We start from the raw sequence: 18,400 nt of genomic DNA, 5'->3' as shown, positions 1-18,400 counted from the left end.
TATAACAATGGCTGCACTACAGACATGATGCTGAAATAGTAATAAGCATAAAAAACAGTAGATATTAAACAAATATCATAACCTAATGTACTTTTTAATCCTTTAATTTATCTATTGATGCTACACTTTACTCTACAATTTAAGGTTATTGCTTCTTCTTACAGCATGTTACTGTTGTAGCTGCTCTAGGTGGAGCTAGTTTTAACTACTTTATATACAATTAGCTTGTTTAGTGCAGTGGTTCACAACCTAGGGGTCGGGCCCCTCCAAAGGGTCACCAGATAAATCTGAGGGGTTGTGAGATGATTAATGGGAGAGGAAAGAAATTCTGATACACAAATCTGTTTTCAGTTTTTGGACTTTTTCTCTAATATTTGATTTTTGGTAAAATATTGGATCATTTGAACATTTATTGAAATGAAACCATGTGAGAAGTTTAGAGGGAAAAATCACTATTTGGTGGAGCTGTTAACAACTCATAGACATGTGAAATGTGACCCTGACTACACACTGCTTTTTGTAAGACGTCAAAAGCCAAAAAGGTTGGAAACCACTGGTTTCATCTTGTATTTTAAAAGCTTGTTATATTATCCATTGTGTCAAATCTTCATCTAAAAAGTAACTAAAGCTGTCAAATATATGTAGTGGAGTAGAAAATACAACACTTCCCTCTGAAATGTGGTGGAGTGGAAGTATAAAGTAGCATCAAATGGAAATACTCAAACAAAGTACAAATACCTCAAAATTGTAGTTAAGTACAGTATTTCAGAAAATGTACTTACTTTCCACCACTGATAATAGCATGTTATTTGTCGACCACACAGAAATCTCTGCCAAAAACCAATTGTTAATATGATTATTATTATTATTATTGTTATTATTATTATGTGGAAAACCGCAGAGGAACCTTTGTGCCCTCTGTTGTTCGGGGGCATTTAATTAATGTAACTCACAACATCCCCGCTGTTTCCATGGAAGCCCACCATGTCAGGACCCGGACAGTCACCGCTGTGAAAGCTAGCAGAATCCCAGGACTAGAGAAATGCAATGATTTAATGTGAACGTAGCTAGCAAGACAGTTCACTGTTTACAGTTACGTACGTCTCAAGCTTATAAATGTTCATGTCGACGTTATCTTCTGAAATGACGACTAGAATGAACCGTTTTAATACCACCGTTCCCGTTGACGAATACCTCGGTAGGTTCTATGCTAACTGTGCATTTTTAACAGCAAACTGTGTTTTTGTTCTTGCAACCCACGTTAGCCAATCTTTTAACTGAGGCACTTTTTGAGTCAGCTGCGAGTAAGTCAACGTTAAGGTGTCGGTCACCAGCTCAATGAGTCCCCATTTGAATAACTCAAAGAAGTGAATATAATTAGAATTTCATAATGCTATTAGCTTATTTTAAGAGTTTCCACAACGTGTGGTACCGCAGCTAGCAACATAAATTGAGAAAAAAGGCACGATTTTTTTCCTAGCTTAGGGTTTAGTGACTTATGAGTTAATTTCTAGCTTATTCAAAATCATTTTTGTACTGAGCATGAATTGAGACTATCAACCAGTCAAATGTTATATTTCTCATGTCTGTGTCTCTTTCCATCCGTCCCTGTGTGTGTATATATCTATATTTCCTCACAGCGGACAGTAACGTGTTGTTCTACCTGAGTGATGCTGTGACGCAGCTGCTGGAACATAAAGAAGAATACACCCAGTTTGGGGTGACCCGCTACTTTGCTGAATAGTATGTTACACTGGATACACAGTCAGTCACAGCTGTAAAGACAAGATTCAGACAGGAGGCCTGGAGAAAAGGTTTTAACGGATGTAGGCTTTTTAAATGAAAAGAACACACAACAAAATGGCATGCATTAACAGATTATTGTAAACCACTCCAAGCCCCTTGTTTAATACCAAGAACAAAGTCGTGACAATGTTCCTATGTAGGCAGAATATGCTCAACCATAGCTAATATGCAATAATGTATGTACCTAGCAGTACATATTTGTACATCTGAACACATTTCTGTATATGAAGTAGGGCTGCAACAACTAGTCATTTAATCAATTAGTCGGTCAATAGAAAATTAATCTGTAACTACTTTGATAATCAATTGTATTAGTCATTCTTAAAGCAAAAATGCCGACATTTTTCAGTTTTCAGTCCTTAAATGTGAAGATTTCATGCTTGTATTTGTCATACACTATAGTAAATTGAATATATTGTTTTGGACTGTTGGTTGGGAAAAACATGACATTTGAAGACGTCACTTGACGACTCTAGAAAATCGTACTGGTCATTTTTTTTTTACTATTTTCTACGATTTTACAGACCAAATGATCAATCGATTGATCAGCAAAATAATTGTCAGATTAATCATTTGTGAGAATAATAAATAGCTGCAGTTTTAATATAAAGTTCTTCTGTTTTTTTCAAACTGTGAAAAACAGTTACACACATTTTTGTTTCACATGTACAGTAATACTGTGATTCTGCCTGTCTAAATGCATTGGTTATTGTAAATGCAGCTCAGTGTATCTTCTGTATGAATTTAGCTAACTGATTCTATTCATTTTTAAATTTGTGTTTGTAGTTTCAGCAGTGTGAAGAACAGTAACCACGTCCTCTTCAGAGAGTATAACTACATCAAGGCCACTCCTTATAACAGAGCCTCCTTCATCAGAGTCTTCTGGAGATGCTACAGACAGATCGGCAAGAGTGGAGGTGAGTGAGAGTAGTTAAATGACAGCTTATTACGACTTGGATCAATGACAAGGTTAAATACAAAATAAGGTACAAAGCAGCGATGTGGACAACTTCATGAAGTCAGCCATGAAAATGTAGAGAGAAGCAGTTCAGTCAATTAGCTTGCCAATTAGCAATACCTCTGTCTCCAATTATATCATTTTCAGCTGCTTCATGGCTTGTGTAGCTTATAGGTTGTTACTATGGGTGACTTTGAAACAAATCTATGTGGTGAAGGTGCAGGAAACTCAAAATTGTACATTTTGTAGCTAAAAAGTGTTAATTATGTATATCGACCAGCCCTCAGCTTTTGTGTTGCTGGGTTTTTAAAACATGCAGCAGTGTTTTGGTCCAAACATGAAACACTGCTCTTCCCTGATTTGTGATTGACAGTCATTAAGCTATTTAGTATTTAGTGTTGTACATTATGATAATTGTTCACCATAAAGTTCCACTGAGTTTATTCCAAGTGACCAAGAAAAAGGATATTTGTGTGCAGCGTTAATTTCAGCAAATCTGGATTCAAAACTTTCCATTTTTGTTGGGTTGGAAGTGGTGAGCTGCTCTATTTTCAGTTGTAGGGAACTCATCTGAGTCAAACATATAGTTTATGGCTGTTAGATTCCTTTGTGCTGCCATAGTAACCTACACCATGTGGGTTTGTTGCTCTTGATTTTATTTGCATCTACTTGAAACACCTTTATCATCCTGGAGTCTAGACTTCTGTAATAAGATTTGCTATAAACTCTTCTAAATCAAGTTTCCTGTTCCTAACAATGTGTAAATGAGAAGTAAGCAGCCTTCTATATGTGCTGTTGTATTCCAGACTTACTGTCAATGTTGGAGTACAGGTCTCTGCTGCAGTTACTGTGTCCAGACTTTCCAGTGGAGATGGTGCAGAGTGCAGCCAGGTCAGTACACTGAACCACCACACACAAGAGACATCACCCTTTCCACTCAGCACACTTTACTACCTCCAATAAACCTTTAGACCAGGATCACAACTCCAAATAGGTCACACCTTTGTGTGTTTGTTCACTACAATTGTAAAACTACACCAGAGCGACAGTGCTACACTAACAAAAGGAGTTTCAAGCATCTTACCTGACAAACACATGGTTTCTAGCACACTTGAGTTTAAAGTTGTGTTTTTGATTTTATCACTTTCCTGCACTCAACAGCTCCCCTCTTGTTCCTCCTTTGTGTTACACTGACCTGATTGTCAGTCGTGATAAACAAGGTCAAAGTTGAAACTGATTGAACTTTGATTGCAGCACAGTAGCTCCTCTGCAAGGTTTCTTCTTCTCTTTATAGAAAAACAACGGCTCCATGCTGTTTTATCACTGTATTATCACTGATCATGTGTAGATGTCCTGAAGGGGAAAACAACTCCTTAAATGACCAGTTACCCACTGACACAACAGGTTGACATCATAGTGTTTTAAACTGGTTTTCTTCTTTTCCTATAGAATTGTCCTGATGGACGACGCTATAGACTGTCTGATGTCTTTCTCTGATTTCCTTTACGCCTTCCAGCTGCAGTTCTACTACCAAGGTACTTCTGTTTAATAATGTCTGTCCATATCAGGATTGAACTCATATCAGTTCGGCTATATTCCTCAAGTGTTGATAGAATCCAGATATAGACAGTAACAATTCTTAATAATACTTGAAAAGAGTCAGCTAAAAACAGATGCCTTATACTAATGTTCACCCATCTGCCACATCCTGTTTCTAGAGTTCCTGGACAGTGTGCTGGTGATCTACCAGGATCTGTTAGCAGGGAAGAGTCCAAACACAGTCATCGTCCCCACATCCACCTCCATCGAGCAGCTCCCCTCTGTGGCTGCAGAGGAGAATGACAAAGAGGAGCATCAGCAGGACGGGGTGGAGCCGTCCACTCTGGCTCAGTGTATAGATGCCCTCTGTGACAGGTTAAAACACAGGTACAACAACTTTAGTCCTGGCACCAGACCCCTCTAGAATCTTGCTCTTTAATATTATGGTTTATGTAGTGTTTACAATAAAAGACTTGACTGTCAGATAGTGGAAGCTGTTTCAGAGTATGTGTTTTAATGTGGCCTCTGATGTTAATTTGCTTCCCTGCCTCTGTCCTGTTTCTGTGCAGTGCCTCATCTATGTGCAGTGTCGTTGAGCACTTAACTGTAACAGTTTGTTGTTATGTGTGTGTGTTATAGCTGACGTTTCTGCATGTATGTGTGTGTGTGTGTGTGTGTGTGTGTGTGTGTGTGTGTGTGTACACAGTCATCCTCCCAGGTCCTGTATGAGAGAAGTATTGGAACAGACTGACAAAGTCTCTTACTACAGTTTACTAATGAGCCTGGCTAAACATGAGACGATTAACCAAACCATTGGTAAGTTAAACATTACACATTACCTAAATACTACTGCTACTACTGCTGCTGCTACTACTACTACTTTAATGCTAATGCCACTGCAACTACTGCTACTACTAGTGCAACTACTACTACTGCTATTACTACTAGTCAAGTCAGTTTTATTTATATAGCTCCAGATCACAACAGAAGTAGTAGTAATCACTCTCCATATAGTTCTGGTCTCCTGAGAAAAATATCTAGCTCTTTAGCTGCTAAATGCTCTGTTGTCTGCTGTTTGGGGCTGGACAGGTAGTGTACAGTGGGTTCATGTAGGGGTTGATGAGAGCTCTGAGATTGAACCACACAGTAAATGTGCTGTAAAAGCATAGACTGTATGTGTAAAACCAAAACAATAATCTAAAAAAGAACAAAAAAATATGTAGAGCTGCAGAATTTTAGGCTGTAAGTTCATCACTACCAGTAACCCTTTCACATTACACAGAATAATTAGATTGAAATGTAAATGTAGGGAATATGGATTAATACAGCTTTGAAATCTTACATCCTCTCTTTGTTCCCTTGTTCTCTGCAGGAGCGTTACCCAGCAAGGCAGAGCTGCTTATTGACCCAGAGATGGACCAAGAACTGGACAAACTGTAAGAGCACACACACCTAAATCGACAGGCATATAACTGTATACTGTGTACTGCACAGGGTGACTGCATCATAATAAGCCAACATATTTTTTTAGAATGCTTTTCCTTTTCTTTTCATTGCTCTTTACTTACTGTCTTCTTTGCTTTCTTTTTTCTTCTCCTTTTCTCTGTTCTTCTCTTTATTTCTCTTATGCTGTCCCGTTCTCTCCAGTATTGCTCAGATCTCAGTCAGTCCCAGCAGCAACAGCAGCGGCAGTGCAGTGGGGGGGCTGAAGGAGGTGCAAAGGAAGGCCTCCCCCAGGAGGAACATCCACCACAGGAGGAAGATGGAGGTGGAGAGCGACGGCTCCACTGAGGAGACAGATTCCTCTGAAAACTGACCTTTCAACCACTGACCTCTGGCCTTTCACCACTCTGTGACACATCACCTTCCATCTTAAGTCCAAAACACACAATGATCATTATGATTCGCATGAAAACTGTTTGCTATGTAATCCAGAAAGGCAGTGAGGGATCAAGTGAAATGACTACCCTTGGATATTTATTGTAATCTTTTTAAACAAAATGTTTTTATTGCTCTCACTGTTGGTTGGTAGTAATATGGTTGGTAGTAATAAAAAGTAATATTTCTTTAGCTAGTCATAAATAGTATGATCAACAAGTTGGATATCAGTGATAACACTACATTTAACACTCAGTGACATGTATTCACACTTTCCAATTCTCCTTAGTTGTCATGTTGGAGATGCCTCTTGAAACAGCATTTATACTATACAGTCATGAAACACCAAAACTTAAATGGTTTAACAAAAAGTTAAACCAGTAAAGTTGTTTTAGCTACTTTAAGTTAGCAGCTCCTTACTAAGCAAAATAAGGTTTCATTGCTGTTTACAGAATGACACCTGAAGCTGGTGTAATAACAGATAGGAACCTCTTTCATATTTGAGGTGCAAGTTTTGACTGCAAATACTTGATTTGTTCTTAAAAGTAACACTTCATGTTAGCAAACCAACCTTGCTTATCAACTTATCACACGGTGTGAGTAGATGTATTCCCACTGCCTTAAATCTCTCTGTTAAAGATGACAACAACACTGGACATTAAATTCCCTAAAGTAAAATGTATTATAATAATAATAATCTGCTGTGTTGAGCATGTTAAAGAACACAGTGACAGGACATTTTCCTCTTCCTGCCTGTTCATTACCTGCAGCTCAATCATAAACTGTATAGCACTAATTTATTTATTACTTTTTTTAATTGGTGAATAGAATGATAAGACACTTAAAATGTGAATGTGATATGACATGTATGAGGATCATCGTTAACACTGTGAATAATAAAGATGTAACTGTGATGCCTGTTTCTGATAATTGCTAATCTGACTCTTGATGCTCCTGCCCAGATTACCCTGATGACATCATCAAAGTATCATGATGACATCATATGGGTAATCTAAGTGTTGCCACAGGTTGAGTAGTACTAATTAATAAAGCCAACCTTGAGCTAATATGAGTCAAGACTGGCTTTTTTTCTTCTATCTATACTTTGAAAGACCTGTGAGTGATGTGAAATTTCTTTGGATAGTAAGTGCTGAAAATCAAGTAAAGTATGGATGTAAGAAAATAAGATAATTAGCGTTTGGATTGTGCTACTTGGGTGACATAACAGCCACCATATGGTGGTAATACTGTTTAAATAACTCAAGATTGGCCATCTGCCCAGCTTGTATTTTTAATCAATTTCTGGGTATGGGGGTGTTTCTTTAATTGTATTTAGCTACGAGGCTACAGCCATGGTTAAGTCTTATATAACCTTTAATTTAACATTTGAACACTAAAATACTGTGCAGATACATAGGACTGAAAAATATATGACCCCAGATTTTAATTACACAGTAAGTCAATCGTGTCAAAATGTGATAAATTTGACACAAACCTCAAACTGACTTGTGTCCATGGTAACTTGAGTCAGACTTATTTAAACCTTCTTTATGAAATGGAATTTCCTGAAAATAATCCTGACTGACTGAAATATGATTATTTTAACAGGTAATCTTGTTTAATGAAACACCCTTCTGATGTAAATAACCTGAAAATTACAGCAGTATTTTAGATTTAATATATCATTTTGTTTCAATATACTTCCTTGTACCTTTTGTTTTCATTAATACAGACGGGTGACAAATTAAATGAAAAACTGGTCCAGGTCTGAATGCTTGACCCCTACAGTGAGGGGATCTGGTGGCTCTGTTATGCTGTGGGGGGCATTTTGCTGGCATGGTTTGGGTCCACTTGTCCCCTTAGAGGGAAGGATCACTGCAAATCAATACTAAGTTGTTCTGAGTCATTACCTTTATCCTATGATGAAACATTTCTATCCTGATTGGAGTGGTCTCTTCCAGGATGACAATGCCCCAATTCACAGGGCACGAGGGGTCACTGAATGGTTTGATGAGTATGAAAATGATGTTAATCATATGCTATGACTTTCACAGTCACCAGATCTCAACCCCGTTGTACAGCTATGGGAGATTTTGGACTGATGTGTTAGACAGCGCTCTCCACCACCATCACCACCATCATCCCTCCAGAAGAGTCCCAGAGACTTGTAGAATCAATGCCAAGGCTGAGGAACACCATTCATCAAAAAGATATTCCCTCATTGATATTTTGATGATGGTGGTGGAGAGCAGTAGGTCTAGCAAAAGTAGCCAAATGTAAATCATGCCTTTCATTTAAGAATCATCAATGGAAATGTGGTAAACCTCAATCTTAAAGGGGCTTTGGTTCATATCAAAGTACTTATTCCATCTGCAGTTGTAAACGTGATTTATTGACAAGAATAACCATCATCATCATCATCTTCATCAGTCTGTGCGTCTTGTCTTCATTTTACAACATTGATGTCATGCGGTGTTACACCCAGGTTTTGGTCAAACTGACAGCATACAATAACTCCTATACAAACATACATACATACAGTATCTATACAGGATATATCTATATTGATGAGTTATGTACAGTAGATCCCCATGGTGTTAGAATCACAGAAGTGGAATAGATAGAAAGGACACTTTCTGGTGGATCAGAACAACCTTCCGTGGCACATCTGGGATGGCTGGCATGGAAATGAACGTGGTGCAGTACACTACATGAGGTCTCAGAAAGCTCAGATTTGCTTGCTAGTGAAATTATTATTTAAAAAACTGTTCCAGTAGTGTGCATGTTTAGTTCCTTCACTACTTTCCAAAGCATTCAATAGTTTTTTTTTACCTTTAAATATGTTTTTCTTTCCTTCCAGATTACCATTGATTTTCATTCACTTGTGTGCTCCTGTATAAAGATCCGACTTGAAACTAAATGTGTAGTCCATCATAGTAGACTTCGTCTCTGCTTATATTTTTGACAAAATAGAATTTCATTTTCATACTGTTCTGCAATGAATGGAAGACAATGGCTGTCTGAAAGGCAGGGAATGGGGTTTTTAGTGAAAAAAAACTGGTTTAACCTCTGTAAAGGCTTCAGCTGATACAGCTTTCAGAGACCAATACCACTATTTTCAGGCAGAGGCTGCATGCTTTGCATAGATATTCATTACCTTTAACCATCATTCCAAAAGCGTACCAGTATTTAGCATTTTACCCTGCATTTTTATCCTCCCTAGGCTACAAAAGCAGCGAGATCATGGGACAAAAAAATCTCCACAAAAATCTCAGCTAACACTATTAATACTTCTATTACTTCTAATGCTAATTATAATCCCAATAATGAATTACATATTTCCACACAATTCTCATTAAAATCAAATTCATCAATTCAAATCAGTTCAGGCTAAGGTTTTCCCATACAACAGGTGTAATATTGATCAGTTGTACAGTAAATATGTCATTAATCAAACAGCATTAGACTACAATAACTGACTGACTTTTCTCCTTTAAATAAAAGGACAATATTCCTGTACAAAATAACCCCAGCTTTCTGAGTCTCAGTGACATCTTCAAAGTTCCATGGCAGCCATCTTAGGTGTACCAAGCCATATCCAGCTACAAGAACACTCATCTGAATGAGACTGGCTGTTGTAGATTCTGTGAATGGAGACATCTGAAGTCAACAGTTAATACCGAGGACAGTCATCATCACTACACCAGAAAAAAATAGGCACTGTTTTTAGAACACAAAACATTTCAAGCTTCATTTCCATTGACTTTACCTGCTCAAATCTGATTATATCATATAATCCAACTGCTTATGCAGATGTAGTAAGTCCAAAATTTTAAATCCTGGACCTTAAAGCTGCATTAATATTTTTTGGCCACTTGGGGAAAGCAGAACAAACTGAAAAGACAACATTGCCATATATCAAATTGTAAAAGTTGTGAATGTGTGGGGCAAACATTTGCCTGATTACACATCCAGCAGACATGCTAACATTGATGCTCTGATGTATGAAAGTCCAATATTCACTCTATTTTTTTTTTATCTCTATTTCACCAACTCCACCAAAGAAAAATATCTGGCTCTTTAGTTGTTAAATGCTCCACTATGTTCACCGGCTAGTCTCCAACTTGTTTGGTGCTGTGCTGGTAGTGGTCAGTGGGGTTTATCAGAGTTTATAGATGCCTGCTGCTGTTAGAAACAAGGTTGACTAGAGCAGAGTTTGTGGGCTGATATACCCAAACAATGGGCTAAAAGAGGCTAAAAAGTTTGGTGGAGCTAAGGGCAACTGCAGAGCTGGATGACTCTGTGCCTGGATCTCACCTTCTAACACATCTTGACCACAAAAACAAGGAGGAACTGCATGGAAAATTAATCCTTCATGTCTAGACAACTGAGTCAGCATTAAAAAAACAAACAAAAACGAATTAAAATTAAAAAATTGGAAACATACTTTATGTTATGTGAGAAGTGAATACTTCCATGTTAAATTGTGAGAGTGCTCCATGACTTGACCCCAAATTTGGTCCCAGATTTGAGCAGGCAATGCAAACGAAGTCTGAGCTGAGAGTGACATGGACAGACTTGGACTGCACAGTGATCCACCATCCCACCAGACTGCTCTGTTGCACACATACTATTGCACAGCGTCATTTGGGCCTTCTTATCACACCGAGTGAAAAGAAAAATGTGTCACTGCTCAACCAGAGAAACCCTGGACAGCAGGTTTGTAGTTGGAACCACATTTGGAAGAAAAGGTACATCAAGCAGCAGAAAGAGAAATTAGGCACCTGAACAGCAACTCCAAAGGTCTTCAACAGTAGATTGTCAAGTCTTGGGGTTATAAGATACAGAATTACATTTTTATATATATATATTTTTTTAAAAATCAATATGTCCTCATCTGTGCAAAGAAACAAGCAGGTCCATTTGTTTATTGTATATCCCATCCAAGCTCTAGCTTTTAAACTGTAGGGGTAAATTGCTGATAATAAGAAGCCATTTTGCACTGCATGGAGTCAAGGATGAAGTTAATTTAACGACAGAAGATTCACTTATTTAATGAACTTGCAGCTTAGCTTTGTGCTCTGATTTTAAACTCTTGTGGTTTGTGGTAAGCATAGCTGGCTATTGAGCAGTTGACCTGCATTTGATTCCAGGCCAATGCTTTTCATCTGTAAAAATAAAATGCTGGAATTACAGATTTTTACATTTTTAGGTGCTTTACAGACCAGTCGCTAAAAATCTAAAAAATTGATGTATGCTTGCTGCAACTTAAGGTACAAATCCTTCTCATCCAAGTACACGAAGCTTGTTTCCAGTCATGTAACATAAAATATGAATGCAAAAGCTTCATCAACTTTTTTGATCATCAATTTGGAGATTTTCTCTCTAATGTACTGAATGTGTTAGCTTTTAAAATCTCAAAAATAATGACAAAGGCTCAGAGCCCAAGGTGATGTCTTCAAATTGCTTATCTTCTCTGACCAAAACCCCAAGCATATTCTATTTACAATGATGTGAAAGATCCTCTAATTTTAAAGCTGGAACTAATGTTTTGCAGCTTTAGTAGCCACACTAGTCATGTGGCTCCATGGATGGTGTCCATCCACCACTTTGGTTAAGACTGAAATATCTCAAAAAATATTGGAACAATTGCCATAAATGTTGAACAGACATTCATGCTCCCCAAAAGTAATAACTTTAGTGACTCCCTGATTTTTAATTTAGCACTATGATCAGCTCAGATTTTCAATTTGTCCAATACTTTGGTTTATGCCCAAATATTAATAATTAATAACATTCCCAGCAGCCTCAGTTGTGTTTTGTGTTTACTGATATTTAGAAAATGTTATCTGCTGACATGCTAAACCAAGATGGTGAACATGGTAAAAATTACCTGGTAAACATTGTCAATCTGCACTTGTTAGCATACTGACGTTAGCATTAGCTCAAAGCACTGCTGAGCCTGTTACAGCCTCACAGAGCCACTAGTGTGGCTGAAGACTCTAGTATTGTTTTTTGATGGTGGTTAATCATTTACTAAATTCATTTCAGCACTAGTTCCAGGTTCACAAACTGATGATATACCTTCTGTCACTAAATTGACTCCATAGTCCTGAAGGTTTCAACATACCAGATGTATATGAGGTTTTACATCCGATATCTACATGTTGTTACATATAGGTGGAAGTAATTTTAGACCATAGAATACATCAATATAAGATATTTGTGTTTGAGTTTGGGCAGGTTTATGTTACAACTGTTACTACTGCATGGAGATCTCATGTGATCCCATCCATCCATAGAGGTATTTATATTTGACATGGCCAAAGGAAGGAAAAGCTTGCTGTATCATTGGATGCAGCTAAGAAAAGAAATCCACCATGCAAGTAGTCTGACGAAGATAATAGCAGTGGTCCAGTTTGTGGTGTAAGACCAGGCTTACATGCACATAGTGAGTATTTAGTACATAGTGTGGATGGGAGAGAGGTGTTATTCAATGAAGATGTCTTCAGTGGGACAGGAGTAGCCAATATGTTCTTTGTAATACTGCTGAAAGGCCCTCCTGTGGGACATGAGAGAAGAGAATGCAAAGGATAATAATTTAGAAAAGCATGTGACAAAACAGATAATAAAAAATCAAATTTTGTTCTATCATCTACAACTCTCTGGTTTGTAACTGATCTTATAAAAAGACAACACTTGAGCCAAGAGGAGGATTTCTTGACAATTACTGCTCAGGCTGACATGAAATTAGTAGTTAATGTTCATGGTCTTCAGAGGATGAATCCTAATATTTTTGGTAACTCCCCCTGACCTTCCCTCAAACACCACCTCCAAGTCAAATTTCCTATTATGACATCAAATCTAATGGACAAATTACTATGACATTTACAAAGACATTCATGATTTCCAGAAAATGAACCCCTTTCCAGTTTGGATGCTCCATGAACTATCCTCTAGTGCCACTCTCGGGACAAAATGTTAACTTTGTTCACACTATCAAAAACTAATGGCCAGGTTTCTATATGTTGTAGAAATCTATTCAGGGTCTCCAGAGGAAGTATGCTGATGTTGAGACCATCTGGTCTTTCCTTTACACAACATCTGGCCAAACCTTCAACACTGGTACTGTAATACTTTTACTGTCAGAGTGTCAGCACTTTGCTCTGACCATCTTTTGTGGTGTAATGAACTTTACAGCCAGTAGGGGCTGCTAGTGGGGCTCTTTTATTTTTCATTTAATGTCTATGTTTTATCTATAGACAAGAGAACATTTAACAATAGGCATCAACATCAATTTATTAATAATTTTCAAAAGACAGGTATGTAATTTGGTACTAACTATGGGGAATGCAAAAATGAGAAATTTGTCTACAGGCAAGCATACAGTATAATTAAAAATAGAGTACAGTTTCCAATAATAGATGCATATATAGTTAATATTTATGTTGGTTTAAATTGAGATTCTCTTGCAAAGAAATTCATTTTTTGCCCATAATTTGTACCAAATCACATAGTTCTTTCCAGGAAAAGTCCTGAGAAATGAATGAGAAATTATCAGGAAATTACACACCTGTAAATTAATTGTTACCAAACTTTTCAGCAGCCTAGGCAACTGGACAGAATAGAACAGAGTAAAATAGGTCTTACCCCACAGACTCAGCCAGAGGATGTAATGTTGTCTCTGCCACCAACACGTGACAGGCAAAGCGTTGTTGGTCAGGATGTTTGGTGATGAAACCAAAATACCTGCAGTGCAATAATCAGCATTACACAGGCAACTTACAGTGTGTTTTTTCTTACAAGCAATTAAAGCACAACTGCTGTGGTACATAGTTAGTTGTGAATTAAGTCACCACACTTTCATTTGTGAGCTTTACATCATAATGATCGAAATGTAATGCCACTAAACAGACTATGAGAAAAGGTACAATTTCATACACGTGTGGGAAATTAATTAGACTCTTAAGTAGTTTGACTTACTTGCTGTGTTTTGGGTGACAGCCACAGAATGAGATGTTCTTCAACTGGAAGAAATGGAAACACTGGTCTCCCTGACGGAGAGAGAGAGAGAGAGAGAAAGAGAGAAAGAAAGAAAGAGAGAAATGTAAGACGTCATGTCCAGAGTGTGTCTAGTTGTGTGTTGTTGTTGTTTATTGTTTTATTAGGATCCCCATTAGCTGAGAAAATTGTGAGTGAGGCAGTTAAATACAGCTGATCCTGAAACAATGCTGGCATATATCTCCACATTGGCAGAGCAGTTAAAACCACCATCACGTTTTTGGTGTAGCTTATAATTACTGCTGAATGTCACTGGAGAGTGCTCTACACCTGACTACAGGGAGGTCACATGTTGTCAACACCATGATTACCAGCCACTGGGTTTCCATCAGTCTGATTTTGAAAGGTGTGGTGCTGAAAGAGAGGAGGGAGATGTGTAGATATAGTCCTGCACGTACCCTGTGAGCAGAATGACATTGGTCCTGGACGCTGATCTTCACACCCCTCACACTGACCTCCAGCACACAGGCTGAGGGAGGCTGCCCTGCTAACCGCCGATTATATGCTACCTGTAAACACATAAGTTAAATGATCATTCAGTCAATTAATGAACATACCCGAGGAGCTTGACTAGCAGCATCACGATCATCTTTGCTTCTTAAAGTCCAAATGAAATCACATTTAATCATCCCTCTTTGCAGTCAAAAATAATCTTAACATGTTTTTAAAAAATATATTAGTAATAGTTTTGTATTTTTAAAAGTAAATAAAAAGGTGTTTGAGGAAATATCAGAAATGCTCCTTTTTCTCTCATCTGGATGAAGGGGTGTATCGGTGTCTGTGTTTGATTGACAGTAGCTGGCAGGCTACCTGAGTGCTGGTGTTACACTGAATCAAATAGAAACAAAGTAAACAAAATGCTGTAGCTATATGTCATGGACAGACAGTGTGTTGTTGGCAGTGGTTTTGAAGAGTAAGGACCACAGCAGCATCGAACATATCCGAAGTAACATATGCAGGTATGTTTACATGCTGTTTTATGTGCTGCAGCTGTGCAGCTAATTGGCTCTCTAGCCTGCTAACTGATGTTAGCGGTGCACTTTTCCACAGTGAATGTTTGTTTGGTGGCTCATTCAACAAGCTAAAGTGCAGGACAAGATGTGTGTTCATGTTTGTGAGTTAGATAAGGAGACTTTAGCAGGAAAGCTACCGGGGTTGTTGTTCAGAGTGTGTGCTATCAGGTTCAGTGTAGAATGCCACGTTATTGATCTATGCAAGATTTGATTTGCTGTATTGAAATAAGGTCTAAGTAGATCGATAACGCAATGGTATGCTATGGTATGGTATGGAAAACTAGGTGGCACCATCATGAAACAAAAGAATTAAAAATATACATTTCTCTCTTTTGGTTTCTGAGTTTTTTGTCAAAGGATAACATGGGACAAATTATTTACCAAGCAGATATGTATGCTATTTAATTTCAGTCAGACTTAAAAGGGTGAATCAATAACAACTGCCCTATGGATTACATCAATCCTAATCAACCCAAATGAATACATCTTCATCAAGTTGATAACTGACCCACTTCAGTTATGCATTTGTAATGTGGTTAATATGTATCTGCAAGTTCAAAAACAGTGAGACACCTTTGTTCGACTCTATGTGTTTGTGTGTTGTGGATCATATACAGTAATCAATAAAATGAAATCCTCTCTCACAGAGAGAGGTAGATCTGTTGAAAAGCAAAGAACAAAATGTAAAACATGTGTCGAAAGGAGAAAAAGCATCCTTTTCCAAACTAAGCCTAAAGCTAAAGTAGCTAGCTCTGAGCTATAATGTTCTTAATAAGGATTTGGACCCTGGTGAAGGATTTAGGGGAAACACAGTGATTAGAGCCGCAACAGGTACAGCTCTCCACTTATATAACACACTGAATGTGAGTCTCTTGCAGGGTCAGTCCATCCAAATCACAGATTGTTTTGGTTCAATTTGTCTTGGTTTTGAGATTTCCACCTCTGAGATTTCTGCCCCCTCCCCAATGCAGTGGAGCTGGATGGTATTCCACACTGAAAAATTACATTTTCTCAACAGCCACAGGTCTTTCATTGGATTCATTTCATACTCTCATTGTGACCAGTTTCCACAGTTTCTCTCCTTTGAGGGAAATTCCTAATAAAAAGACCACGCCAAATCAAATCAAAATATCTGCGTGGTAAGATACCACAAGGGGTGAGTTGTCTTGTTATCAGGGTGAACTGACCCTTTAAACTCATTCAGTAGGCTACAAAATATAGAACTATCCTTCAGCCAGCAAGCTTTACAACAAGCTTTAATAAACAACCTTGATCATTTGTGTAGTACACTATTAGGCCAGCTGATAGAGGACATCGGGGTATAAAACGAACACTTATTGTCATGGAAGCAAAAATGTAATATGCACTGTTATACCATAACTGTGTTGATTACTTTGCTGTCGCAACCTGAAGCCACTCATGGTGTGCAAATGGTACACCACCCATCAGTTAGCAGGTTTAAAGATTGGGAGAGATCTGGGAGAGACTTTTAGGCTCATAAGGTTTCAAAGAATAAATAGGCAATTCCTCTGCATGTGTTGCATATTATAACCCCTATTCTTTCATTAATTCCTCTCAAACGTCAGTCCTCTCCCACTTTCTACTGACGAACCTTAATTTTAAACCAATAATAAGTAGTTAACACACCTAACCTCCCAGGGAGTAACAAGAAAATAAAAGAGGTAATGTATTGGTAAGGTATTGATTTTTTATTGCAATTGTTTATTTATTTATTTATTTGAGTAAAAATCCTAAAAGTGACAAAATCAACTTCCTTGGGCTTGAGTCCATGATAAAGTTCATTAGGATGTGCTCTGGAGGTCCAGATCACTAACAGATGTAGTGAAACTAAACTAAATTAAACTAAACTAAACTAAATTTTTTCTGAGGCAATATTTTGTCAGGCAAGAAAGTGCAGAAGCTGTTGCCAGTTGAGACATCAGCCGTTCATGTCAGCTGATCTGATGAACTGCACTGGCTGGCCATTTGGCATCGTAGCACATTGTAGTAAGCTGGATCAATATTGAAATATCATATCAATAAATTAGGTCTCAAATGGATTACTGTGTTGTAAGATGGCATGCGGTTAATGAAAAATGATCCTGTGTGGTAGAAAAACTGTATTGGGGGGTATCATGTGGCCAATTCACATTTCACCTTTAAAGCACTTGTGAGAATGTCATCTCTACTTCACCAGGATGATCAACTTTCTTGTATTTTTCTCTTAACTTGAGCCAAGCTGCTGTCCACTGATTGTGTCGGTGGGAGGCCTAATGGCTTCCATACAGCCAGGAAATCAGAATTATTCATGTTTTCACAAGAAAGCATAATTCAGTCTCGTCATCTGATTCTGTACTAGAGTATGACACGTGAAAATTCACTCCTGTACTGTCCTGTCCTGTAAAAAAAATTCTTGTCCTGCCTGAATCCTGAAAAAGAAAACCAATCCTGTACTGTCCCGTCTAAAATTTTCCATGATTGTAAGAAATCCCCCGTAGCTTGGAGCAACGCGTATATACATCTTGATTGGTTACTGTGCTGCACGCTGCTGTAAAATAATTTCACTTCAGTCAGTTCCATGCCATGTTTAATTTATTTTACCGTAGCATGTGGCACAATAGCCAATCAGGAGCGTGCGTCTGATTCTCATGCCACACACAGGCATACTGTGTGCATTGCTCCCAGCTACTGAGCTTTCTGGGCACCTGATGAATGAAAGTTCAATATTCGCTCTCCTTTTAGCTGTGTTTTTGTCTCCACCAAATCCTGAAAAAAATATCTGTCTCTTTAGCTGCTAAATGCTTCACTATGTTCACCAGCTAGTTGCTAACTGTGTATGTTAGCAAGTAGCTGAATGTCTGGTAGCGAATTGCTATTTGCTGGCCAGTTAGAGTACAGTGGGTTTATCATTGTTTGATTTTTGAATATATGAAAACGCTGTCTGCTACTGCTAGACATTAAGTTGATAAGAGCACAGAGACAGAACCAAATAGTAAGTATGCAATTAAACCAAAACAATGAGCTAAAAGAGGCTAAAAGGTGCTGTAAAGATGGAGAGCTGGGTGACAATCTCTGTGGGTTGTGAGCAATCCATTTCATTCTTCGATTCATAATAGAAAAAAAATATTGGTGCTTTTAAAGGTAA

The 18,400-nt window shown here is 38.0% G+C and overlaps 2 protein-coding genes across 3 annotated transcripts in view; one reads left to right on the top strand and one right to left on the bottom strand.

Moving 5' to 3' along the window:
• The first annotated feature begins 947 nt into the window (after positions 1-947).
• On the top strand, positions 948-7,095 carry c5h11orf49 (chromosome 5 C11orf49 homolog). The gene is made up of 9 exons (XM_042411852.1): positions 948-1,198; positions 1,641-1,743; positions 2,593-2,723; positions 3,571-3,655; positions 4,214-4,299; positions 4,483-4,690; positions 5,010-5,119; positions 5,676-5,739; positions 5,951-7,095. The coding sequence occupies exons 1-9, from the start codon at positions 1,117-1,119 to the stop codon at positions 6,117-6,119; spliced, it is 1,038 nt and encodes a 345-aa protein (XP_042267786.1). The 5' UTR covers positions 948-1,116; the 3' UTR covers positions 6,120-7,095.
• Positions 7,096-8,371: 1,276 nt separating this feature from the next.
• Positions 8,372-18,400, bottom strand: part of LOC121896663 (C-Jun-amino-terminal kinase-interacting protein 1-like) — a 33,125-nt gene continuing 23,096 nt past the window's right edge. For both annotated transcript variants that reach the window (XM_042410570.1, XM_042410571.1), the window contains exons 10-13: positions 14,641-14,751; positions 14,165-14,235; positions 13,832-13,930; positions 8,372-12,743 (exon numbers count right to left, since the gene is read on the bottom strand). In XM_042410570.1, coding sequence (XP_042266504.1) covers positions 12,671-12,743; positions 13,832-13,930; positions 14,165-14,235; positions 14,641-14,751 — 354 coding nt within the window. In that variant the 3' untranslated portion in view covers positions 8,372-12,670. The remainder of the gene's footprint in view (positions 12,744-13,831; positions 13,931-14,164; positions 14,236-14,640; positions 14,752-18,400) is intronic.

Source organism: Thunnus maccoyii, chromosome 5 (genome assembly GCF_910596095.1).
Source record: "Thunnus maccoyii chromosome 5, fThuMac1.1, whole genome shotgun sequence".
Lineage (NCBI taxonomy): Eukaryota > Metazoa > Chordata > Actinopteri > Scombriformes > Scombridae > Thunnus > Thunnus maccoyii.
This window is presented reverse-complemented; position numbering and strand designations above follow the sequence as displayed.